Source organism: Hakea prostrata, chromosome 7, assembly GCF_041222555.1.
Source record: "Hakea prostrata isolate BN-2017 chromosome 7, UWA_Hpros_2, whole genome shotgun sequence".
NCBI lineage: Eukaryota > Viridiplantae > Streptophyta > Magnoliopsida > Proteales > Proteaceae > Hakea > Hakea prostrata.
Window position 1 is genome coordinate 54,869,591 of NC_142606.1, and position 27,827 is coordinate 54,897,417.

Here is a 27,827-nt window from a genome sequence, read left to right on the forward strand (position 1 = left end):
CATCCAACATACCACAAACAAATCAAATAAAAGTCATTGTACATCTAGCAATTAAAGAGCACTGTACATCTTAACTTACATTGATCCCTAGGTAACACAAATTTTGAGCTCTTATTGCATAGTGGCATTGGGATGGATTTGCAGTGCGACAGAGTAAAAGCAAAGACCAGCTTCAATATATTTCACATTCATGGCTGGCTGGGCTGCCGCTGGAATTTATAAAACCCAAGTTGGGCTAATTGTTATCGGAAAGGAATGTAGTCGAGGAAATGAACACGGTGGAAGAGAAACAGAAAATATGCAAGGCTCCATTGGAAGAAGAAGAAGAAGAAGAAGAAGAAGAAGAAAAAAGTGCCACAGGAGGGAGAATAACCGGAGAGTTGCCGCAGCAAGTGATGAAAGTCTTCATTTTGTAAAACCTACTAGAGCTTAAAAAAAGAGTCGCCAAAGAGACACACAACTTTGCAGGAGAAGAGAATCGAGAAAGAATCTCCGGAGAGCTGCCATGCTGCTGCTTCTTCATTTTTTCTAAATCCCTTTTTTGAACTAATTCACAAGTTGGCTTTTTAGGTTTGTTTTATGCTTCTTTTTTTCAATTTACTAACTGATCCCATGTGGCAGTGGCATACAATCAGTGTAAAATACCATCAATAATATTGTTTGGATGATAATCTAACGAACAACTAAATCACAGCCCTTGAAATGCTATCAATATGTTTAAAAAAGAAGGAAACAAAATGGCGAACACCTTGGCCTCTAAGGCGACCACCTTATTGACATATCATAAGGTAATTGTCGCCTCACACAATTGAAGGGCACCTAGATGCCTAGGCAAGGCCTTAAAAACTATGTCTGGGTGAGGTTAGGGTTGGGGATTTTTAAACCCTGATAGGGTTGGGTACTTGGGTGGTCTTGGATTTCAATTTCAATCTCTAGGGTAAGGTTAGGGTTCAAGGCTAGCTCAACCTAACCCGACCTATTGGCACCCCTAACTTGTACCAAGATCTCCACTTAAATCCACAATGAGTTCTCGGTGGATCCACCCACGAGCGCAAACCATTGCATTAGTACTTTTCACAAATTTTTAACAGCAATTAATTAATCAAATAATTTAAATAAACAATTAACAACCAAAAAAAATGCAACATCATCACAACTTAGATTGAGTGATGGTATCCCACATATATTAGATTTTATGTCATCTATGATGTATAACCTCAACATGGATTCACAGATCATGCTCCTAAACCAAACATATATTGATTTGAATAAGAATTAACATGTATTGATGGATCAACATCAAAGAAATCAAAATTTAGAGAAGAACGCACATAACCAACTTCAAATAAGTTGAAACTCCCTTAATCCAACAAAATAGAGGTTTGTTCCCAAAGGAGTGGAGGGATATGAGTGAAAAACAAATGTTTGGAATAAAAAATGGGTTGGGAAGGTCAAAGCTTGCGAAACCACAACAGAAAATGTAACCGAGATCTGCAAAAATGAGGGATTTTAAAGGCTCAATTGCACCAAAATGGTCAAACCCACAAACCAACTCATATCTGCCAAAATTTCGACCGAACAAGCCAAAACCCAACAATTTTTCTCCCCATTGATCTTGTCTCAGTTTCTTTAAAAGCCAAGATTTCGGCAAAGTTTGACTGAAATCTTGACAAAACTTGTACATTGGTATGAAGTACAACTCATGTGCAAACTCTCAGTGAGACTTAGATATTGGTATCAAGTACAAGTCATGTGCAAACTATGCAAGATGACAAATTTGATTCATAGGAAATACAAAACTATTCCTCGAAGTATAGAGAAATAGAAGCTAGTATCCCGGCCTCACATGGTCACACTTTGTAAGTCCGACTTGATGTACATTGTGTTCTAATTACAAAACATAAGAATCTCACATCATAGACACCAAGAAGAGCTGAACACAATCTAACACCATAGACATATAGGTTGCATCATCAACATACTAACGGTAACCCATCATAGGTATGGGTCACCAGACTATGATGTACTAGCACCAATACCCATTGATCCACCATTATTCAAATCATATGGTATCATTGAGAGCATGTATGGTATGGTGGTGGTGTGTGAGTGGTAAGAGAACATCTCGTATAACGTATTGTAAGTGGAAATCATAGTCAACACTAGAAAATGATGGAGCAGACCTATACTACTCCATCCCAATCAATATGATCCAATCTATTATGAGTTCATTGCTTCCATCAAATGTCGCAATCCAAGTTTAGTCTTGTATTACTACTTGGGGGTTCAAATAGTATGCTGCACAATTAGAAATTTACAATTACACATTGTCATGCACAATTTGTCAATTAATGCCATGTGAGGTCAAATGCATAAATAACTATTAGTCACTATCCTTATGCACTGGATGCATAAGTTGTTGCATCCAACGGTCATCAACGATCTTCAAGAAAGTTTTGCAACCTTTAGGATCTTAAGTTGTAAATCCATCTTTCACCAAGTCAATGGCAATATATAATTGTGGCATGGTGGAACTCTTCAAAGAAAAGTCCACCACATGCAAAACCTTAATCATTGGTTCCAACATTTTACCACATTACCCAACTATCTCCAAAAGTTACTTGATGAAATAGTTGCTTGTTCTTGTCTACCTACTTGAGTGATAAACCTTCTCTATTTAAACCACTCTTCAAATGCAAACGAGCTCTCGAATCCAAATTTCCTACTCTCGAAGCTCCTCAGTGCAATGTAGTTGGTGGTGAATCTAGTAATCCTTGCGGCAATAGGTCCTCACTGCATTTCTAATTTTCTCCCTCTCTAGGCATAACTATGATTATGTTAAAATTTGTCAACCGCCTTGCTTTGTCAACAATACCTTATAAAATCTCAATGTAGTTGGTACTTGGTAGCACATAGTGTCCAAAAAAGATTATATTTCTTTTTGTCCATTAACTCGGCCATTTTAAGTTATGACCATTATCTGTTACAATTTACATGACATCCTGCACCGCAATCTTAGTCACCACTTCTTTGAGGAGCATGTGGGTGTATTTTGCATCATTTACATTTTTGGATGCATCCATTGTTTTCAAGAATACAGCTCTCCCATCCCAGTAAACCATAAAGTTAATGGATTATTTTTCGGACCAATAAACCCATCACGCATTATGGTTACACCATAATTGTCCCAAAATGGCCCTATCTCAATTATGTACTCATCAACCTCAACTTTTTATAGTGGAAAAGACATTCATTATCTTATAGGGTGTGGATCCCTTATAATCTGAGTAGCCTCAAAAATAGTATCAATCATGGTTTGGTAGTAGGGACTCTCGAAATGTTCGTAGGATGGTGTGTTCGAATCCACTTTGCTATTGACTCCTTTACCATCCCCTTCATATTCTTCCAAGCCCCTCTAATCTTGGGCTGCTTTGCCCCCTTCATTCTATGCACCTAGGGATCTTGCTATAGTATAGAAACAATTCTTGGAGACATTACTAGCACTGGTGGAGCTCTCTAACGCTGTGATCTCAAAGGATTAGCCAACTAATAAAATATATCACCAGAACCAAATGTACCACCTCCAATTGCTTCAACTCTAGAAGAACCAACTCCGACATTACCTCTGGCTTCTACTGCTCTTCAACTGATGATCCTTGCTCCTTGCCATTACTCAATGCAACTCCCTAGCCTCAATCATTTCTCTACATTACTAGACACAAATAGAATCATCATCATCAAGATCGTCATCTTCATCATAATAACCACCTCCTATTGAAAGCTTCACTGCCTCTTCAAGTGCAATCCTTATTGTCTCTTTTCCTTTCTCTTGGTCCCTCCTTTCATATAACCTCTAACAGCCTAGGCTATACTAATAGGGACCATATGCATGCAACTACATCTCTCAAGTGCCAGCTAGATGTTGTTCGAGTCAAGTGGACCTACCTCCCATGAACATCTGGTGGCAATTAATGTATTATGTTTCCCTTTTATCAACATCAACTGGAGTACCATGTAGCATACAATATCACCTCTAACAGGCTTACCTAGCTGGCCTCTACTCTTCTTGCTCCTGTTAGCTCCCCTATCCATGCCCCTATGAGCTCCCCACCCCATGCCCCTGTGAACTCCCTACCCACACCTTTGTAGACTTCCCTCCCTATGCCTTTTGAATATTGTCTATTACGATCAAACATTATCTCCATTGCATATATCAAAAGCTTTCATACATCACTAAAGAAATTCAATTTAATTTAATTTTTTGAGAGAAACAAGACAAGTATTTAGTTAGTCTTTTCCCCTTACCCATATGCTTTTGTCACATATAAAACAATTTTTTAAAATCTTCTTCCCAAAATAAAATTGGCATACCGTGACAAATCCAACTACAACATGACATCAGCAGCACTAGTAAAAAGCCCTTCAGACTTTTCTATAATTTTCAAAACCCAATTGTAATCCCAAAATTGCACCTGTAAAAGGCTTCCACAGAAGAGGGTTTAGAAGAATAAGAAAATCATTAGAAGAAGAATTGGGTTTGGGGAAATTTCAACTTACTTTTATTGAAGATATTCTTGAATAGCAAGTTGTGAAATAGAAGAAACTCTTCAAAAAGAAAACAAGAAGATATCAAAGAAAGGGATAACAATCCCGTATGCATTTCCAAACAGCATCCCTAAAAGTTTAGGGCGACCTGGGAGGATGAAGAGACATTGGTGGTCCTCCCTCCCTACCTCTCTCTCTCTCCCCTTTTTCTCCTCCTCTCCCCGTCTCTGCATCTCACCATTTCTTTCTCCTCTCTCTCTTTGCTTCTTCTCGTCTCTCCTTCCCTGCCGCCTCAACTTTTCTCTGTGTCTCTCCTCCCTCTCTGCTTCCCCTAATCTATCCTTCTCTGTCACGAAGAGTCTTTGACCGCAACAGATCTAGGGTCAGAGGGGAGTTGGCAGTTCTTTATCTCTTTCTTCTCCCATTCTGTCAGCAGTGAGTTGCAACTCTATTCCCCTACTCTCTCTTCCATTCATTAGTCTGCATCTCTCCCTCTCTGTTCTTTTCTCCTCCTCTCTGCTCTGCTCGTCTATTTATCCTTTTATCATGGTTGTGTACGTCTCATCTGTGCATGATTGGCACCTCCCTCCACCTTTCAGTCTGCAACAAGAAGGATCTTTATACAAATTAAGAAACATACTCCCTGCCATCTGTTGCTTATGGGCCGCCAACCTGCTGCATCTTTGCCTCTAGTCTTAGCTGCCCAATGGCTGATTCGTGATGTCAGCCCTATTGTTTGCAACTTCAGTATATACTGAAATCCTATGATTATGATGCCCTCTATGATACTACACTGCTCTTTGCTGAGATGCCCGCTATGAGGCCCCATTTTACCAAACAGACTGAATACTGTGTCGGTGCAGTTTGGCCTACTGGCCTTATTTTTTGAACCATTTCGGCCTACTTTCTTGTAAGGTTTCAAGCCATTTGTTTGAGCTGTATTTTCTTTCTTTAGTCTACATTTGTATTCTTTCCCTTTTCCCTTTCTTTCATTTGGTTAAAGAATTACTTATTCAAAAAGAAGTTCCTAATTTGACACAAAAAAGGACTCCTAATCATGCTAAAAGACTCAAAAAAGATAAATAAAATGAAAACAACATTCTATCTAATTATTAAGTATCCTAATCTTACTCAAACAATGGGTTAAACATTAAAATTAACTACTAATCCCGTGTACCAGCATTACACCGACCTTATGGGCTTATACATTAGGTCCATTACATCAAAAATCCCAAAACTAAGAGCCTAAATGTTTATAGAACCCACCAATAGACCAATATTAAGTATTTCAAATCTCAATTGACCCTTTTGGACATTATTGACTGCATCAACTGGTTTCGACCCCCCATCTTGTCTCCCCCGCAAGGGGGGGGGGGAAGGGGGTCAAGATACCCAAAATTTCTTGAATTTTGCAAGATTTCATTCTACAGTTAATATAAAAGGAGATAGCTAGTCATGAGTCATGATAGATTATCGTCATGTTCTAGCTCACAAACAGCCTCACTCTCAGCTAGGAACAACAGCGTAGATAATCTATCATGACTCCTGACAAGCTATCTCCTTAATATTAACCAATAACCAGTTCTTAGTAGGGATCCTACCAAGAATGTAAAACCAAGCAAGACTAGTCAGAAACGAATAACTACCCAAGCTTAATAACAAAAGGAAACAACTAAAGAGACACAACTAGACATGTGCCCACCATACATTATTCATTGGAACACTAACCCTTAAACACATATTGTAACTGTTTCGTAAATAGGGAACCTTGGTATAGTTGCGATGAATTATAATTGCTCCAACTCAATTGCAAACTCATTAAAATGAACTAACTGATTGAAACTAGCCAGTTGAAACAACTTATAGTCCAATAATCCACTCGTCAACTATGATTCAATCATCATCTGGGATTTAATGGCCAGTAAACCATTAGTCAGTCTCCGTCTTGGAATTTAAATGGAAGGGCTGACTTCGATTCCCCAACGTAAAAGTGTTAGTTTATGCATTTAAGCATGCAGAAGTTTACACCCCCCCCCCCCAACTCCAACAGACAAAACACATGATGACATATGACACAAAAAAAGATGGGTAATAAAATCCGATCAATGTGTACCTCGTCAGTGGATCCATACCGGTTCTTCACAGATCGAAGCAAACGATGAGATGAGTGCTTCTCACCCTGGCAATTGCAATAACATGTAAGAGCATGGTTACTTAAAAAATAAAAAACTAAGAAAGTTCAACACAAAAGATTTGTCATACTTGTAGCAATAGACACGAAAAAGATACCGCGCAATGGATTACCATAGTAATTAAAAAATGAAATCCATTTCCCCACTTCATTTCACCATACTGTTTGAACTGAATTTGATAAGTGACAAACCATAGTAATGACTTATTTGCACCCAATTAAAATAATCAATTGAAAGCAAATCTGTTTTGGCAAAATTGTCAACTCTTAAGTCTTAACATTCCATTCTTTCTCATACTCCACCCCAACTCTCTAAGGGACTACTAGGAAGTTCTGGGCTCACAGCATAGAAGAAATTTCGGTCGGCATTGTTGAAATTTCAACTGAAATGCCTGCATATTTGATAACCAAGACGAATTCAAAAAATTTTTGGAAATGTTACAGGTTTCAACCGAAAAGATACGAAACTTCGGTCGAAACGACACCATATTGTTGTGATGGTGTTGAATCAAATTTTTTGCTGTTAATTATTTTTTTTTATATTTAATATATATTTAAACATTTTAAAAATATTTATATATTAAAAATACAAATTATTTTCTATTTTAAATTTAAAAATAGGAGAGTATTAGTAGAAGCATGTATGCAATTTTTGGAGCATGTTATGGAGCTTTTTCAGATAATCAGTGTGTATTTTTAAAATTATTTAAACATTAAAAAAAATACTTATTTATTTTTGTTTTATATTTAAAAAATGGAGATTATTATTAGAAGCATGTATTTCCTTTTGGAGTATATTGTGGAACTTTTCAAGATACTTAATATGAATTTCTTGTATCAAACACTCTCTTTCAAAGATGTCAGACATAGCTTGCAACACGGGAGGCAACTAACAACTGATAGGAAAAAGAACGAGTGTAATTACCACAAGAAACAAATAGAAGGTGAGGCCACTAGACTGAAGGTACATCTAACTAGGGGGAACAGGGATGTAGTAGGATGCCAAAAGGTGCCCCCAGAGGTCAAGAAGGCAATAGCTTCATACTTCGCTAGGGGAAAGCAAGGAGGAAAACGAAGAGAACACAGAGGGAGGAATTTGAGGATCCATGCCTATGACCTTCCTGAGCCAGGAGAATACGAAAGTGACCCTAACCCAGAGTCCGAACAGATTAGGAGGGCGATGATGATGAGTAAAGAGCAAGTGAGGGTTGATGACATGAGCAAGCAATAGAGGGCTATGGGTTGTGGGTCCTCGAGAGCCAGCTAGTATGGGTGGCACAAGCAGCTCCAAGTCCCTTTGAGGAGTCAGAGTGTGAGGCAAGAGGTTCCAATCCCACGTGCCCCAACAAAGGGTTGAGCTTCCTCAGCACATGCTACAGATCCAGATTTGGAGATTCTTCACAATGATCCGGCCCAATTTAGGAGGCCTGAGCAAAAGCAAAGAAAGTTGAAGCACTAATAGGGGAGTGTAAAGGAGAAAGTGGGGATGGCTTTCCCCAAATGAGTTATGTACCATAGCATTCCAGCATATACTGCCCAAAGGCCCTACTATAAGGATATGACTACGGAGATAGGTAGGGCTGGGAGTGGTGTACAAGGGCCCACTCCATATGAGATATATAATGTCTATTTGTATTGGTTGAGTTCTACTAGGAGTTCAACTCTATTTGGTGGTGTACAAGGGCCCACTCCAATTCAAACAATTCTACCAAAATCATGTTTCTCAACATGGCATCAAAGCCTAAGTTTGATTAAGGAAGAGAACAAAGAAAAAGAAAAGAAAAATCTCTCTCTCTCTCTCTCGCTGACAAAGACCTACCTCCACCGTCATTGCAATAGCTCCGTCGCCGAAACCATCCATTGCAACCTCATCTTCTTTAACAACTGCTCCGTCATTGAAAACATATCTGCCTTTCTCTTCCTAGAAGCCATCACAGAAACCTATCGCCCACACCCGAACCCATCTCTGCCTTTCTCTTCCTTCTGCCTTCTTCTGGTTTTTTTTCTTCTTCTTCTAAAACTAACATATCTGCCTTACTCTTCCTATTGCCCACACTCAAACCCAATCCTAGAAACCATCACAGAAAACTACCGCCCACACTCAAACCCATCTCTACCTTTCTCTACCTTCTGCCTTCTTCTTCTGAAACGAGAGTTCCTTAAGAACCTATTCAACCCTTGAATCAACGTGGACCAAAGCAGCCCGACTCTAACCGAACCATATTTTGGTTTTATCCTTCCTAACCTGCGGTTCTATTAGCCCAAAAAAAGAAAGAAAAAATAATGACGTTTCAGCGGCCTCCTTTGTAAATTTGCATATTCTTAGGAACCTCTTCATGAATTTGCATATTTTCAGGGATCTAATTGTAATTTGTATGTTTTCAGGGACCTATTTGTGAATTTGCATTTTATCTAATTGTAAATTTACATACTTTAAGGGACATATTGTGCATTTTCATATTTTTAGGGACTTATTTTTGAATTCACATTTTTCAGGGGCTTATTTTTTATTTCCCATAACTCCAGGGCCTTGTTTGTTAAAAAAAACATTGTGTTCCTTATACGCACCTTTTGAATCCTATCATTCCCTAGATTTGTTTGGGTGGTTTGGCTATTGCATTTTGTGACGTTTTAGTTATATTGGAAGGGTGAAGACTGAAGAACGGCAGACAATTTTTTAAACATGGCAATTACCGATAGTACTACTGCTCCCACTAGCTCCGAACATTACCCCACTCTTCATCCTATTTCGGTAAGATTTGATGGAACAAATTATTTGATTTGGTCTCGATCTGCCTACCTGAATATTGTTAGAAGAGGACTTGTTGGACACATTATGGGCGCCACTGTCAAACCTACCACCATAGGGGTTTCACAGGATAAATGGATCTCGAATGACTCTCTTATTATGTCATTCCTTTTCAATTCCATGAATCCAAATATTGCCCGTGGATACCTATTAGTTGATACTAAAGCCCAAATCTAGAAGGCAAGTGGATACCTATTAGTTGATACTGCAACCCAAATCTGAAAGACAACTATTGAAACATATGGACAGTTGGGGAATGATGCACAGGTTTATGAGCTATAGAAGAAGCTTCATGAGACTACCCAAAAGGAATTAACTGTGGCCCAATATTATGTTGAGTTATGATCTCTTTGGCAGGAGTTAGATCATTATGGGGATTATCACTCCACTAATCCAGATGATGTGGCTACTTGTAGAAAGCATGTTGATAAGATTCGTGTAATGACTTCTTGGCGGGTTTGAATGTGGAGTTCGATCATATCAAAATGCAAGTATTAAGTCATTCTCCCTTTCCTACACTAGAACAGTCTTATGCCCTTGTTCAATGCGACGAAAGCCGTTAATTAGCCATGCTTCATACTCCTATTGTGGAGAAATCAGCCTTATAGTCTGTTAGCACTAAATCTAATTCAGCTAAGGAGATTGTCAAGTGTGAGCACTATCACAAACCATATCATACTAAAGCCAATTGTTGAAAGCTCCATGGAAAACCTGTTGATTTTGAGCAGAAAAGGGCATAAAGAAGGGGGAAAACGAAAGTAATCTTTCTGAGACGGTTTCCACAATACCCTATGCAAATATTGGTTTTTCACAAGAGAAGCTAGCAACTCTGCGATGTATTCTGCGGTACAACCTCTACTACTGCTTCCTCCACTACCCATACCAACTCCTACCTTACTACTTCAGGTAAAACTTTTACAGACTTCCATATTTTTTTAGTTTTTGCTCCTTGGATCATTGATACAGGAGCCACACATATGACAGGTTCATCCTCCTTTTTCTTACATTATGCTCCAACTTCAGGAAAAGATAAAGCTCGAATTGTTGATGGCTCCTATTCTTCCATTGTTGGAAAATGGACCATTCAGCATTCTCCATCACTTTCTTTGTCTAAAGTTTTACTCGTTCCCTCTTTCTCTACTAATTTTCTCTCTATCAGTAGTCTTACACATGACTTGAATTATAAAGTGACTTTTTTCCCCCATCTTACTATGTCTTCCAGGATCTGGTAACAGAGAAGGAGATTGGACATGGTAATTAGATAATAAAATTTATCTATTTGAGCCAATTGGAGGATCTACTTCAACTCTAACTGAATCTTCTAATCAGGTCTATTCTATAATATTAGACCTTCATCAGTGGCACCGTAGGCTAGGTCACCCCCCTCTAGGAACTCTTAAGAAAGTATTTCCTGATTTAATTTCTTCTTGTGAAAATGATGAATTTTTTGTGAAGCCTGCATTTTTGCAAAGCAAACTTGTTCTACTTATTTACCTTTTCTTCATAATAGAAAATCTATTCCTTTTGTACTAATTCATATTGATGTGTGGGACCCCTGCCAACGTGTCTATTACTGGCCATAGGTACTATGTTACTTTTATTGATTGTCACTCTCATTCTACATGGATTTATCTTTTAAAACAAAAAGTATAAGGTTTTTCGATGTTTTCGTGATTTTCATAATATGATTAAAACTTAGTTCAATGCCACTGTGAAGATCCTTCGCAATGACAATGGCACGTAATATATTGATGGTGAATTTCAGAGATATCTCTCTAACTCTGGTATAATACACCAGACCAATTGTGTTGATACAACTACCCAAAATGCGGTTGTCGAAAGGAAGAATCGGCATCTTTTAGAGATAGCCCGTTCACTTATGATTGCTATGAATGTCCCTAACCAATATTGGAGTGATGCTATACTCACTCATAGAAGAAAATTTGACCAATATTGTCGAAATTTTAGTTGAAAAGTCTTTTTTTTAAACCGAAACGAAATACAAGGACAGGCACACGAAATGTTTCGTATCGACCCAAAACGATACTTACCATATTATAAAAATGCATATTTGCGACAAAATTTCGACATTCCGCCATTTCGACCCATATCGCCCACAAAGATTTCAACAAATTTCAACTTTTTTTCTTGCATTCATCCCTCTTTTCACCTAATTTCTAGAATTCCATTTCATTCAAACACTAGATTTGGCTTTCCATTTATGGATTTTCTCAAATCTTGCAAAGTGAGTAACCAACCTCCTCATTTTTATTTTTTTTGGTTTGTGCTCTAAATCTTCTTGGATTGCTTCCAAATTTAAGTATGTTTACTTTAGAGTGTTGATCTATGAATTTGTAGTGTGTAAACTAATTTTTAGTTCTTCTTACTTTTTTTATTTTTCTATTATTAAAATTTTTTGTAAATTATGTATAATGCTAAAAATGTATATGTATAGTATATGTATGAGCTTCAAATTAATGTATGTGAGAAGACTTGTATTGTCATTTGTATGGGGTGCAGAGGGAAGAGGGAGACATAGAATAGAGTAGACTTGTAATTGGTAACATTCAAGCTTCTTCTTATATATAGTATATACTTGAATGTTACATTTTCAATGGTTTTTTTAGTAAACTAGTAATTCCATAGTGTTTATTATGCTTGATATAGGTAGTATGCAAGAATCCAAATCATTTTGAGTCCATATAAGGCCCGAAATTGAAGTTCGAATTTAAAAAATAAAAAGACTAATTTCGACCGAAATTTCAGTCAAAACTTCGAAATTTCGGCCTTTTTCAAGGCCCAAATTCCTGTTTCGACCGGAATTTTTCCTTGTACTCACTGGCTCTTACTTTATGAATAGGATGCCCAGTAGGATATTTGGTTTTAAATGTCTTAATGAGCATCTTCTTTTGTTATTCCCCCAAAAGTTTTTTAATGTGTGTTGTGCCAGAATCACAACCCACCAACGTAAGCTGGCTCCCCGCAGCCTATGTTGCACTTTTCTGGGGTATTCTGCTGCTTAGAAAGGGTACAAATGTTATCATTTTGCTTCCAAGAAAACCATTGTCTTTATGGATGTAATTTAACGAGTTTTGTCCTTACTATACACCTCTCCAGGGGGAGAGTCCTAGAGGAGAGGTGTTCTTTCCAACTCTAGGCCTTTCTATCACACCACCACAACACAACTTACGAGTTTAAGAAGTGTTTCCTGACCAGGGGGAGACTTCGGTCAGTATACCTGAGGACTCTAATTCTCCCCCTTCATTTTTTGAACAGTGTGAAGAACTTGGTCAAGGGGAGATCACTCCTATGAGGCACACTATTCAGGTCTTTCAAAACAAGATTGACCAGAATAAGGAGGCGCAAACTTATCAAAGGAAGAATTACAACCATCCAAATCAGGTGGAGAAAAGTGATATGTTACCACTTCAGTCTGCTACTCTAGAATCAAATTCTACTGTTCCCCCTAATATTATTAGAAAATGAGTCAGATCTTATACTCAGCATCCCATAACTAAATTGTGATTGATAATGGCTCCAACAACAAAAAAGTTGGTTGAAGATGCAAGGGAACCCTAGGTATCAAAACATACTTCCACTCCACTTCTAGTACTAATTTTCATTTTTAAATACATACATTACATATTTACATTACACGTACACTTTACTACTTTGTATTGATGCCTTGATGGACAGATATAAGCTCTTTTGGACTCCATGTGTTGCTCACTACATTGACTTAATGCTAAAGGACAATGGAAAAGTCAAGCTTGTGAAGAAAGCCGTGAAGCAGGCTCGACAAGTTAGCATCTTCATCTATAACCACACATATGCATTAAAGATGATGAGGGATTAGTGTCAAGATGACCTAGTGAGGCCAGGCATAACTAGATTTGCTACCAACTGGATAGCACTGCAGAGCTTTAAGAGTAGGAAGATTGACCTTAGGAGTATGTTTGCATCAGAGAAATGGTTTAACTGGGAGGGTTCTTCATCCGTAGAAGGAAGGAGAGCATAGTTGATCATACTCGATGACAGTTTCTAGAATAATGTGAGGATAGAGGTGAAGATGCTTGAGCATGTGGTGCATCTAATGAGGATGGTAGATCAATAGAGAAGACCAACTCTACCACAAATATGGGCTGCAGTAGATAGGATGAAGTGGCAAGTTGCTCAGGTCTACCCACACGGCAACAAGAAAATCCTCAACATCATCCAAGTTAGATGGGAGTCCATATTGTAGCATCCACTGCATAAGGCTAGTGAGTTGTCAAGTCTAGGAATCAATTTAATTTTCATTATGTTATCACACTATTAAGTATTGACTATTTCCTTTTATTTTGGTTTTTTCTTACACAGTATACTATTTAAATCTCAAGTACCATTACAAAGACAATCTTACGATGAGGCAAGATTTGATGGATGTCGTCCAAACTGTAGTGCAAAGGTTGGAACCGAATCCATCTAAACAAGCAATCATCTTTATGGAGGTGAGATAGTGATTCGATATTCACAATTCATAGTTTTATGCTAAGTTATTAAGTATTAACCTAGTTATTTTATTTTCCCCCCCTTTATATATTAGATAAAGGCATTTAGCAATGCCACTGGGAGCTTCGGTCATTCCGTGGCCGTATAGGGACGGGAATCCGCCCACTAAGGGTAAGTTAATTCATTATGTATTTAATTATCATATTATATCTTTAACATAGTTATTTAAGTATTAAAATAACTTGGGAGTCTATGTTTGTTGCAGTTGAATGGTGGTTGCAATTTGGATGTGACTCACCCCACTTGAGTAAGATTGCAAGCAAAGTGCTCTACCAGACATGTTCTACCACTGGTTGTCAACAAAATTGGAGCACCTTCGGCCTCATCCACTCAAAGAGGCGCAATCAATTGGGTGTGATGCGTCTAGAGGACCTTATCTACTTACACTATAATATGAGACTGAGGGAGGATCATGTTAGACAGGGGATGGACAGACAAAGTAACAATATCGAGTTGGCCGACATATTTGAGATGGATGATGATGATAACCCAATAGTTGACTAGATTAGGGATAGTGGAGAGCCCTTGTTGGAAGAGGAGGGAGGTCGTCCCTAGTAGACAAACTGCAGAGGTGATGGAAGCTGATGTGGACTTCATAGCCCAGGAAGGGAGAACACATGTAGCGCCCACCCGTTCTTTCTTGACACACCCTAGTGCATCCACCCAGAGAGAGGATTTGATTGTTTGGTCCAACACCGAGGATGATGTGACTCAAGCCCCGGGCGATGATGACAATGGTGATGATGATGACGACGACAATGATGATGATAATGGAGGGGATGAAGAGGGTATTGGACCTCATGATTTGGATTTAGCTGATCCTAGGAACAAACCACCACCACGACGTGAGAGTCAGGGAGGACGACCACCAAGATTCACAAGCAAGAGTTAGTTTACCCACGCAACATAGGATTCAAGCCATACTGGAGCTGCATCTCAAGGCAAAAATGTTTCCTCGGCATATTCGAGGAAGGGGAAGGGGAGACAGCACGGATATAGCACTAAGGACACGCCAGCATATGGGTCTTACTGTTCAGCTGATGCGAAGAGTTTGGTGGGATCTATGAGATCAACAAGCATAGATGATTCTAGAGACTCCACCTCCAAAGGATTCGGATGGCATAAGCCTGCAAAATCCTCATATAATACTATAATGGAGAGAATTAGTTCTACAGTTCTCTTGTGGTCAACTTATGGACTATATGGTGTCCTTTTTGGCTATCAGACTAAAGGTCAGCCACCACTGGAGCCTTATGGTCTTGGAGCTTAACGAGCTTATGGTGTCCCTCCCACTGTCACCTATCAGAATCAGCTATTGGAACCTTATTGTCAGTATGGAGCTTATGGTGTCCATACCTTTATCGACGACCAAGGTGTTCCTTCATTTGTTGAGTAGATCTTCCACTCTATACCACAGCCACTACCAGCCTTTCCATATGCAGTTGAGTCAATTCCTCATCCGGAATTCACACCATCAAGACATCTTAGGCACGTGGATGAAGCCATGTATAGAGTTGTAGTTGCCAACAACGTCGATAACTATATGGGGCAAACATCATGGGACTTGTATTGTCATTTGTATGAGGGTGCAAAGGGAAGAGGGAGACACAGAAAAGAGTAAGACTTGTAATTGGTAATATTCTTGCTTCTTCTCATATATATTATACACTTGAATGTTACATTTTCAATGGTTTTTCAGGTAAACTAATAGTTCCATAGTGTTTATTATGCTTGGGATAGGTAGTATGCAAGAATCCAAATCATTTTGAGTCCACATGAGGCCTGAAACTGAAGTTCAAAACTTCGGTAAAAGAATTATAAGTTTTGACCCAAATTTCTTCCTTGGCTCACAGTAACAACTAAATAAACAGATGGCATAGAAGCTTCCATATGCAAATAGCGTTTACTGAAGACCAACCCCTTAACAGAAAATCATGATGAACCCATATTAAGAAGTTTCAGAATCTCCTGTATTTTACTCTGCTTTCCCAGTAATACCCTAACTAATTTCAACGCTCATATTTTTTCAGGATCTCAACAGGATTCTCTATTATACAATTGAATAGTGATCAACTATGCTGACAACACAAGTACTGGGATTTCATAGACCTGGTCCAGTGTCAATATTTTCTCTCCTTCTAAATTCCTTTCAAGTTAGTCAGAATTTCAGATCATCTTCCAAAGCATAGAGCCAATCATCCAAGAGACTCTTTTCACATGACCCTAGTTTTAAAAAGATGCCACTTTTAATGTCACTGGAATCTGCATTGGGCAGAATATCATCATCTACCATTACTTAAGAATAGAAAGATACTATAATGCAGGATCATCATTAGCATCAAGAAAACAAATGTGGTTTTTACTGAGATATCTTGGTTTCACAAATCACAAGTAACCAAGACAAAATCTTGGGAATTTAGAAGGGGGAAAAATTAGACCAGTTTTTGCCAATATTTCAAAATTTCACCATTTTCGACCCAAAAAAAAACACAAGGTTGTGACCAATTTGCCAATTTCAACCAACCCTGTTTAGTAGTTTCAACCAGTTTCGGGTCTTTCAACAAGCCATCACACATTGAATTTTACCCAAAAAGTAGCAAGTTTTGACTTGTTTTGAAGCAATGCAGAAACCAAGATTTAGAACCCTGACCTGACCAGCTATAACAACGATAAAATGCTGCTAAAATATATTCAGAAATGACAGAAAATAAAGCACAATGAAATGGGTACAAACTTCCATGTATAGAACAACATCAACAATGTGCTCCAAGACACGAGGTCCAGCAATATCCCCCGTCTTTGTCACATGCCCAATCTGAAAAAACATGAAAACAAGCATGACCTCCTAAAAAGGATTGCCAGTTCCAAAAGAAGTTTGATATTGAACCAAAAAATGGATGATGACTTGATCAGATAGAAAAATAAAACAAGTACTAATATATTACAATTTACAGGACAAATGACAATGCTGATTCTTCAACCAATTTGTGCTTCTTTTCCCAGGATGAAGTCTATGTTTAGGTTCTATACAAGTTGGTTTTTTTAGCCCAGCTTCCTTATGAACATGTTGGGCCCAAATATACTTTGGGTTATTTTTGTGCTTAAAAGATTAAACCAGTTTTGCTGGTTCGAACCAACAGTTTGATTTGATCAATTAGAATAGTTCCTTTACTAGTCTGAGGGAATCTTTTAAGCATTTTATTTTAATTGTTTAATGGGGATGACTTAGGTTTCTGTCTTGAGTCCAATTCAGTTTCCTAGTCAGTTTAAGTTACCTATTGGGTTGATTGGGTTATCCTTTCTTGCGCATGAATCTAATTTTAAGCATAGTCGTCAAAGCACCAGAGCCAAGGTGTTTTTGAAAGGCCTCAATGATGAGCCGCTTTATGTGCATGCAGAAAGTTAGCTGCTAAGTCTATCTAGGCAACCCCAAGGTGTGACGGCTTGGACCCCATATCACACCACATGGGCAGGATGATGTATCCAGCACCCAGGCAGCCCCAAAAGAGGCCCAAGCCTATTCGGATGTTTGGCCCAACAAAGAGGGGCTGAATCCATCCAAGGGGTAGATTGGTCATTCCTACCCCTGAATTGAATATTATTAGTGACCAAGTCCAGTTTATTTAATTAGTTCTGTTTTAGAGTCCTAATTTAGGTATCTGGACTACTGTGTTATTGATAAAACAGGAGGATTTTAAGATGTCTACAAATGAGTATTGAGATTCTTTCAGATGAGATATTAAGAGGAATGAGGTAAGTGGGACCAATTCCCTAGGGATGCTGCCCATGATTCAACTTTCACAGATTTCAGCCCTTGCCCAAATTTTGGTTCTGTGGGGAAAAAAAAAAGGAGATAAAACACATGGGGACTTGCAAAAGTGTTGGATCTCGATTAGTTTCAGTCCAAATTATTGAACTCATTTTAGCAAATTTAGTCAAAATGAATCTTATTATTAACCTGTTTCATAGATCTCATCTCAATCATCTCCCTTGTTTCGACCATCTCAAGGGTCCCAATGGCATTTTCAAAGAAATACCTCCATATTCCTTGCAATTCGCTCCACCCCTTTGTGATTCTTCCTCACATTTGCCAGATAAAAGTGGACTAAAGCTCATTTGAAGAAAGGTGTATGTGTTTTTCCCATTCTTGAATTTTTGATAGTTGACCCATCAATACACGTTAGTTCTTGTTCAACCAATATATGTTTACTTTGGGGCCTGATCCAGGAAAACATGTAACTCAGAAAAAATATTTTTCTTTTTGAGTAGTCCTAATATTCTTTTTAATTTTCTGATTTAAAGAATTGACCTAGACAAAGCTTACGATAGAGTTCCTAGAGCGATAATTTGGCAAGTACTAGAGAAAAGAAGTGTTGCAAGTAAATATGTAGACATAGTTAAGGATATGTATGATGGTTCAGTGACAAGTGTAAGAACAATGGGGGGACAAAGTAATGAATTCTCAATTACAGTTGGGCTACATCAAGGATCAACTTTAAACCCATATTTATTTGCACTTGTAATGGATGAATTAACCAAAGACATTCAAGACAAGGTCCCTTGGTGTATGTTTTTTGCTGATGATATCGTGTTGATAGATGAGACTTAAGTGGGGATTAATACCAAGTTAGAATCATGGTGAGCATCTTTGGAATCAAGAGGTTTTAAATTAAGTAGAATGAAGATAGAATATCTAGTTTGTAACTTTAGTCATGATCGGGTAGACGATGAGGTGGTGAAACTTGACGATAAGGAGATTTCTCAGGGTGATTATTTTAGGTACTTAGGTTCAATCATAAATAAAAGAGGTAATATAGAGGATGACATTTCCAAATGAATTAAAATAGGTTAGATGAAGTGGAGAGGTGCGTCTGAGGTCTTGTGTGATCTACGTATTCCATTAAAGCTTAAGGAAAATTCTATAGGATTGTCAGTCGACCAGCTTTGATGTACGGTGTATAGTGTTGGGCTTTTAAAAAGAATCATATAGATGAACTTAGTGTAGCAAAAATGAGGATGCTAAGATGGTGAGTGGCAAAACTAGGAAGGATAACATAAGGAATTATCATATTAGAGTTGGTCTGGGAGTTGCTCCCATAAGTGATAAGCTTTGCAAAAGTCATTTGAGGTGGCACGGCCATGTTCAATGGAGACTTATAAATGCCCCTCTACAGAGAAGTGATATAATTCAGATTGAAGGAACTAGAAGAGATAGGGGTAGACTTAAGATAACCTTAAAAGAAGTGGTGAAAAAGGGTATGCATAGCTTAGGCCTTGTATCTAGCATGGCCTCAAACAAAACTGATTGGAAGGCAAGAATCCATGTAGCCAACCCCATTTAATTGGGATAAGGCTTGTTGTTCTTGTTGTTGTTGTTCTTGTTGTAAAGAACTAATTTCCATACAATGTACCTTGAACAAAAATTACTACTTATACATGATAGATGACATTCAATTCAGTTTATACATCATCTTGTTTGTCATAGAATGTTGACTGTATTAAATGTGTAAAGTACATTAGACCACGACTCTTTGCACTTGTGGCAACCATGGAACAAAAATCGATCAATATGGTCGAAATATCGATCGATATGTTTGCAAATTTTGAAATCGAAACGAAATGTAGTTGTAGGATCGAAAAGTGTACAATATCGTTTATCGGTCGATACGAGTCGAAATATCGGCCCAATACCATATCGGGCCGAATGTTACTTACACAGGTTATAAAATACCCAAAATCGACCCAGTTTCGACCTACCAACGCTATATCTTCATTTCAAGCGATATCGCCCTCTGCATTTTGACCCCCTTTTGAAATTTTTGGTGATTTCTCTTGCTTTCATCCCGTTCTACACCTAATTTCTAGTACTCCATTTCTTTCAAACACTTGATTTGCTCCTCCATTTGTGTATTTCCTCAAATCTTGCAAGGTGAGTAATCAACTTCCTCATTTTTTTTATTTTTGTTTCATTTGTGCCTTAAATCATGTTAGATTGCTTCCAAATTTATGTATGTTTACTTTAGAGTGTTGATCTATGAATTTGTAATGTCAAAATTATTTTTTTATTCTTCCTACTATTTTTTTATTTTTCTGTTATTAAAAATTATTTACTAAATTATGTATATTGCTAAAAATGTATATGTATAGTACATGTATAAGCTTCAAATGAATGTATGTGAGAGTTGAGACACAATATTGCTGTGATGGTGTTGAATTAATATTTTTTTCTGTTAATTATGTAATTTTACTGTATTTAATATATATTTAAATAATTAAAAATATATATTTAAATATTAAAAAAATTAATTAATTTCTGTTTTAAATTTTAAAATAGCAGAGTATTAGTGGAAGCATGTATGCAATTTTTGGAGCATGTTGTGGATATTTTTAAGATAGTTTGTGTGCATTTTATATATTTTAAAATTATTTTATATGATTAAAAAAATACTTATATAGTTATACAAATTTTTTTTTATATATTTAAAAATAGGAGGTTATTATTAGAAGCATGTATGTCATTTTTGGAGCATATTGTGGAGCTTTTCAAGATACTTAGTGTGTGTTTCTTGTATCAGGCACTCTCTTTTAAAGATGTCAGACATAGCTTGGGAACTTGGGAGGCCACTGACAGCTAATAACTTGGATGTTACATTTTCAGTAGTTTTTTAGTAAACTAGTAGTTCTATAGTGTTTATTATGTTTGAAATAGGTAGTATGCAAAAATCCAAATCAATTTGAGTGCATTTGAGGCTCAAAATTGACTTTTCAAGAGCCGGATAAAAAGTATCCAGTTTCAGTCGAAATTCCCATATCGATCGATATTTTTTCCTTGGTGGCAACAAATCACATGTCTCTCAATTGGTAGGAACATGAAATACATAATCCATTGTTTTTATCAAGATTTAGATATGGTGTACGCAAAAACACAGGTCAAAAAACAGCCAAAACCAGGGACTGGAACCTCCAGGGAAAAATACTTGGTTTCAGCCCATCTTGCCAAAATTTTGGCCATATCTTCATTTCAAGGCTAGCTGAAACCAGCCTCAAAATGGAGATTTTCAACCTTGGTCCTGCCACCATGCCGCAGAATGGGAGCTCATCTGGAACCTTTTTTTCTTTTCTGGTTTTACAGCAGCAAAACGTAAGAATATCGCCTATTAGATTACATAAGTAATAGACTCCACATTTGTTAATCATAAACCATTGAAAAGGAATAATTGACTAACGATTTTGGGAAAGCTAGATTTGTAAATTCCACACAAAAAAACGTCAACTGCATATTCACTCATTGTTGGCTCTAGAGGATTTTGAATTTTCTGTTTTCAATCACCTTCTACGTTTGTTGATTTGTTCAATAACCAGGAGGTATATAAGTCGATGCCATTAAGAAGAGTCTATGCCATCTATACATCAAGCTCCTGTGGAATCCAATAAACTGAGTTTTGATGTGTTCAATGCTAAAAACAAGTCATGGCATGATCAACCAAAGATCAAAAGTGGTTAACTTACCAACAACACTGGAATATCTGTCCTCTTAGCAAAACGCAAGAATGCTGAGGTGCAATCCTTGACCTGTAAAAATTGGGGGAAAACACTATCACATTAGATCAAAAGGATGGGGAACATTAGATGTCACTGGATTGTGAACTTTGTCCCACACAACTTACTACATGGCCATCCTTATGATAAAAGATTTGACAACTCTCCAAGTTTCAGCTCAAAACTACTAGGGATTTGCCCTAAATAAGTTCAATATACCAAAAAGGGTAGTATCCACCTAGATACACTTACCATGAAATGGCCCTCTTGTAATTTCATGAAACCCTAGACCCATTTTTTAACCACCTTCCACTTGAACAGTGATATGGTATGGCGCCCTCTAATCACAAGAAGGCATCCCCCATCAAAGTCGGTTATTTGGAAATTGGCAACTGAGCATCAATTTGTGCCGAGGATAGAGTTACAAAGGATGATGAAATTTGGTTTTCAAACACATAACGTCATCTTGCAAAAGCATGATATAGAATCACCTTAATCATGTAAACTTGATGCTGATTAACAGATAGACTCTGGGAATGACTGAACCATTTGATGTTCTTAAATATAATCCAAGGCATAGCCTAGGCTCCTGGATGGTGCTTGTGGCCATTGCCCACCAATGCATTTGGTATGCTAGATTCTGCAACAAATACAATCTAAGGAATAACTACTAATACAAGAGCAACAAAATGGATGACACGCCAAAGTCAAATCCAAAATGTGCTATTCAATTTGGCTGCACACATTGAAAGTACAGTCCAAACAAAATTCAAATTCTATTGGAAATTTTGAACTGAAACAACTTAGTTTAGCTAACGTCAACTAGAATGGAGTACTCCACCTGTATTCAATCAAATCCTTGGGACATATTTTCAGAAACAAATTACAAATCCATGAAAAGACTGTTTTGAGATGATAAATCTCCATAAGGAACTATATATCCCAACCTCTAAATAACTGATATTTTCAATGGTTTTTCCTTCAGAGGCAGAATCTTTTAAGGTTGGCCAACCAGTTTTGCTTACACCTTTATCTGGTTGAAAAGCCAGATATGGAGGAGTATGCATTTCAAACAGGACCTGAATATGAAATCCAATTATAAAGGACTTGCACTAGGTTGTAGCCCTAATATGTTAAAACCTTGCAAAAGATGTTCAAAGTTGGGACTAAAGACCAACGAAACACATCAGGTCTTTCGCATTCAAAAACTCTACCTTGATGCGCCAGCCAAAGCATGACTAACTTCTTGACAGACAAAATTAAACAAAACAACCCAACCAAATCAAAAGAAATATTCAACCTGTGAGACACTTCCAGCATTCCCAGTCACTCCTTGTAAATAAACTGTCTGAATGGAATCAACAATTAGCGCCCGGGGCTTGAGGGGAAGGATCTTTTCTAATATGTCCTGAAATAAAACATGAAAATTAATATGAGAAGAAAGATAAATGCATAACATAATCAGCAATGCTTTCTGTTGAGAATTGCAGCAGCCCTGGCACAAGTTGCAAAAGTTTCTATTTTGGAGAAGTTTTTCTAGCAGTCTAGGTGAATCAAATAGGTAGACACATCTCCAGAACTCCTGGACCTTTTGTAGTAGTAATACACAGATATTTAATCCTTCAACAGTCAAAGAAGAAGAACAACCATTTACACAATTACTGCAGAGAAGGTTGGGGCTGCCCTAGATAAGAAAAAGGCAGGGAGGAAACAAAAGAAGAAAAACTGAGCAGTCAAGAGAGAAAAAACAGTCCCTAGGCTAATTAAACTTGCTTTGATACCATGTTAGAATTTCCACACCTGTAATCAACCTAGGGACTAAATGGAAATTTAGAAAGAAGAAGAAGAAGAAGGAGGAGGGAGAGAGATGGCATGTATATATGGGCTCTCCCCTAATACTTTATTTATAATGTAAAATCAAGTCTTAGTTTATTATTTGTCAACCAAACGACAAGAAAAATAGAAAGTAACCAAAATAGAAAGTAACTATAATAGAAACCAAAGCTAAAATAGAAGGTGATATTCTAACACTTCTCAAGTAATACATTATCAATTTTAAGTTTTTCTTTTTCTTTTTCTTTTTTTTCCCCCAGGTAACAGGTAATTTGTATTAAGATGGAAAAGAGAATTTATTGGGCCGATGGTAGAAATAACACCCTACGCTCCAACAAAAAAGTGAGAATAGAACTCTGATACCATGTAAATCAGAATTTAAATCTGAATCGACACTCTGCATCTCTTCTTGACTCATGATCTACAAAAAGATGCCATTCTTCCATCCGTATCTGATTTTTAGCTGCTGATGTGGCCAATATCTGCTATTAGATTAGCTTATCTAAGACAATGAGAAATATTCCATTGAATACCCTATAGAAATTGCTCCATATTCTACCACCTGGGTAGAAAAAAACAAAGGATGTTTCTGTTTTGAACTATAGTGACAACTGAAGCAGAACCACATTCAATCCACACCCTCTTAAGCCCCAATTCCATGATTAGTTTCAAACTCTTATAAAAGCTTCAAATTCACCTGAAAGATTGTTTTTACATCCACCAAATTTCTGAAATTTTCTGTTACAAAAGCCTCAGAATTTCTCAGAATGTTCCTTCAACTGCATCCCTTGGGTTGTCAATGGAACTAGTGTCTACTTTAATTTTACCCATCCGGAGCTAGGCTTCAGCCAAACATCTCTTTGGGTTTTCTTTGTGAACGCACACTCACCTAAGCCCCAACCTCCTCATCAACATAGGGTCATTTTTGAGAAAAGCCAGTTCCAGAAATTTTAAACCCTTCGATGGCAAAATCCTGCACCACTAAATTCACCAACCTTCTCGGCTTACTTTCCCTTCAAACTTCCTAGAGCTCTTCTCACCCAACATAACATGCATAACACAAACAAACCTCTATATTCATTTTAAGTTTTAATGTAGTAGAACTCTCAAAGAATGGGGCCAACAAAAAGTTTGGTTATATCTGTTGACAGCATGAGCTACATACGGGTGTAAATTTGGTTTACGTAGGGTTGACCATATTCTGACTTAGCATACCGTATTTGTAACCTTTGTCCATCTTATAAACAACAGGGCCTCTGTTACTATCCACAAACCAATCTATTTTACCAAATCTTCTTAAAGCACAACCTCTCGTTAGCATAGTTGTCAAAGCGTCCGCCTAGGGAGCAAAGCGGTTTTTAAGCCGCTTAATTTTTTACCGCTTAATTGACAGACTGATTTTTTGCCGCCTAGACACTAAAGAAGCCACTTTATTTACATTTTGTAATTTGTTATTTTTTTTTTTTTTTTTTAATCATAATTTATCCTAAAAAACCGTATATCAATTTAAATAGGTGAGTCATTTCGGAGTTGAGGCCCAATTTGCAAATGAACTCCGAGGCCCAAAGTGCCTGTCCGCAACAAAATGTGAAGCATGAGCCATACTTAACATCGATAATTAATGAATCATTAAATAAACAATGACTTGGAAATCAGAATAATGAGATCTATTAATTTATCATGTCAACATTGTTTGGTAAAAAAAGGAAAAAATGGATACATCAATTCTGATTCCAATTCGAATATTATTCACAGAGTTAAGTAAGAATGTAAAATTACTTCTTTCATTTTCACATTGATTACTGATATAGTACATAGTTATTGTTATGATGCTTGATGAGATGAAGTTATGTTTGTATTCTTTTTTTGGATAATTTTTCATAATTGTGATTCTTGAGTGCTTTTTTTTTTAATGAACATGATTGTTTAGTGTTTGTTTAGCTTATTATAAAAAATATTTATATTAAAAAGTAGTTGTATTAAAACTTTTGACCCAACCGCTTTAGTCGCTTTATTGCCGCCTAAGCGCCACTTTGTTGCCTAGATAGAGCCCCAAACACTTTGACAACTATGCTCTTTAGGCATGTATTCCACCCCCCCCCCCCCTTTCATTGAAGAACATCACCATCCCACCAACAAGGCTGCAGCCTCCAATGGTAATCATGGCAGACTGAACATGCTTCCCTTTCTTGTTGGACCAGACTTCACCCACTCTTGAGTCTTGATACTACACACTCTTATCACTAAACCTAGATCATCTATTGATACTACAGCTCTACCACTAAACTTGGATCAACTACAAATGACCCCATAAAATGTGATTACTGTGGGTGTCCTCACTGCACCACAAAGAGCTGCTGGAAGCTTCATGGGGGCCCCAAAGGAAGGGGCGAGGTGGGACATATAATTCCACTCAATCTTAGGCACATCTTTCTAAGTCGTACCACATGTGTCATTTTCAGCTGAATAGTTGGCATCTCCAATATATGATGACCCAGATCAGTACACCTACTACATGGCTTTGTATACTAAACTTCCAACTCCAATCAGGTGTGTTCCTTAACTCATCCCACCCTAGCTCCTCTTGGCTAACTGATTATTAAGCCTCTAACCACGTAACCAGCTCCTAAGGACTTGTTTCATACCCATAACTCATTTTTGGCGAGGACAAGGTCCAGGTGGCTGATAAGTAGCTTTCTATCTTTTTAGGTAAAGCTTTGATGCAGATCTACCACTGAATTGGACTATTTTCTTCTGAAATCAATCTGGCACTAATAGACATGCTTGGGCCTTTGTTCCATAGTTTATGCAGTCATGAACATATACGGGACTAAAAATTAGGTGTCAAGCCCAAGTACGAAAATTGGTTGATTAATTAACTTAATTAGTCTAATTATGTAAATCAGCCCTACTTGAATTATGGGCAGAATAGTCATTTCTTATGTTTTATTTAAGTTTTAAGCATCCAAGTTGTAAGTCTAGTAAGAGTCCTAGGTCTATTAGGTTTTTAAGTTCTATTTCTTTTTTAGTTCAACTCCTATTTTATTATGAGTTGTAACTTGTGAGGCTGATTAAAAGCCTGTTTATACAACCGCTCTCAACCCTCCCCTCCAACCCCCAATTGAGGAAAGAATAGATACAATTGATTAATACATTACTTTCCCCTCAAGCTTTTGACTTCTTTTGTGTGGTTGTTGCTGTCACAACTATTGGCAGAACCATAAAGTGGGCCCCAAGGCCCACCAAGCAAGCTGGTCGAACCCTCTAGGATGGCTATTTTGGTCAGTTTAGCCCTAATTTAGTGGCTGGTTTTTATTTTCAGAATTTTATCCTTATTTTTTGAAGAGTTTCAATCAGTCAGGAAGTCCAGTTTGAGTCATGTTAGAGTTGGCTAAGTTGTGGATAGGATAAGACTCTTTAACAAAGCGGGTTCCTATCTTTTAGGAGTTTTCTTTTGATTAGAGTTTGCTTTGAGTTAGTTATGGGTCCTCGGTTATTTTAATGCATGGTTGTCAAAACGTCCAGCTAAGCGGTAAGGCATTTTTTCAACCGCCTTATTTGGCACCGCTTTGTTGACATGCAACTTTTCAACCGCTTTTTTGCCTATTTACTACCACTTTGTCTCCTTGTGCGCCTAATTTCTGCCTAGATGCCGAAGTAGTCTTTTTTTGACATTTTATACATAATAATATTTTTCTTTGATTTTTTCTTTCAATTAAACTTTATTCTACAAAGCCATATATGAATTTAATAGTTAGGCATTTCGAAATCAGGAATCAATGAATCATTAGATTGACAAGGCACTTATTTGGCATCACACTATCATAGAGATAAGTAAAAATGTAAAATTACTACTTCCTTTTTCATACTTATAATTTGATATAGGTAATAGTCATATGTTATGATGTTTATGAGATGAACTTATGTTTGTGTTCCTTTTTTGGATAATCTCTCATAATTATGATTCTTGAATGCTTCTTTTTTTTTTGGATGAATGTGATTCTTGAATGTTTGTTTAGCTTATAATAGATATTCATCAGTTTAAAAGTAGTTATATTGAAAAAATTGACCCAACCGCTTTGGTCGACTTATTGTGGCCTAGGCGCTGCTTTGTCGCCTAATCGACTAGGCAGAGCCCCAACTGCTTTTGTCGCCTTGCCGCCTTGACAACCATGTTTTAATCTCTAGCACATGTGCCATTAGAGTTTTAATAAAAATAGAATTCAGGCATGTGCTTATTAGAGTTTGGGATAGCTTAATGTTTTATTTCCAGCATGTGTCTTATTTAGATCCCAATTTCAAGAGTCCAGATTATGTGGTGGGATCCAAGTTTGTTAAGGAATTCCACTTACTGTTAAG

The 27,827-nt window shown here is 37.4% G+C and overlaps 1 protein-coding gene across 1 annotated transcript in view; it reads right to left on the reverse strand.

Moving 5' to 3' along the window:
• Positions 1 to 27,827, reverse strand: part of LOC149011402 (DNA repair protein RadA-like protein) — a 123,405-nt gene that overhangs the window by 54,950 nt on the left and 40,628 nt on the right. Inside the window, exons 6-9 of the mRNA XM_089161846.1 lie at positions 22,936 to 23,043; positions 21,606 to 21,668; positions 16,831 to 16,911; positions 6,659 to 6,724 (exon numbers count right to left, since the gene is read on the reverse strand). Coding sequence (XP_089017972.1) covers positions 6,659 to 6,724; positions 16,831 to 16,911; positions 21,606 to 21,668; positions 22,936 to 23,043 — 318 coding nt within the window. The remainder of the gene's footprint in view (positions 1 to 6,658; positions 6,725 to 16,830; positions 16,912 to 21,605; positions 21,669 to 22,935; positions 23,044 to 27,827) is intronic.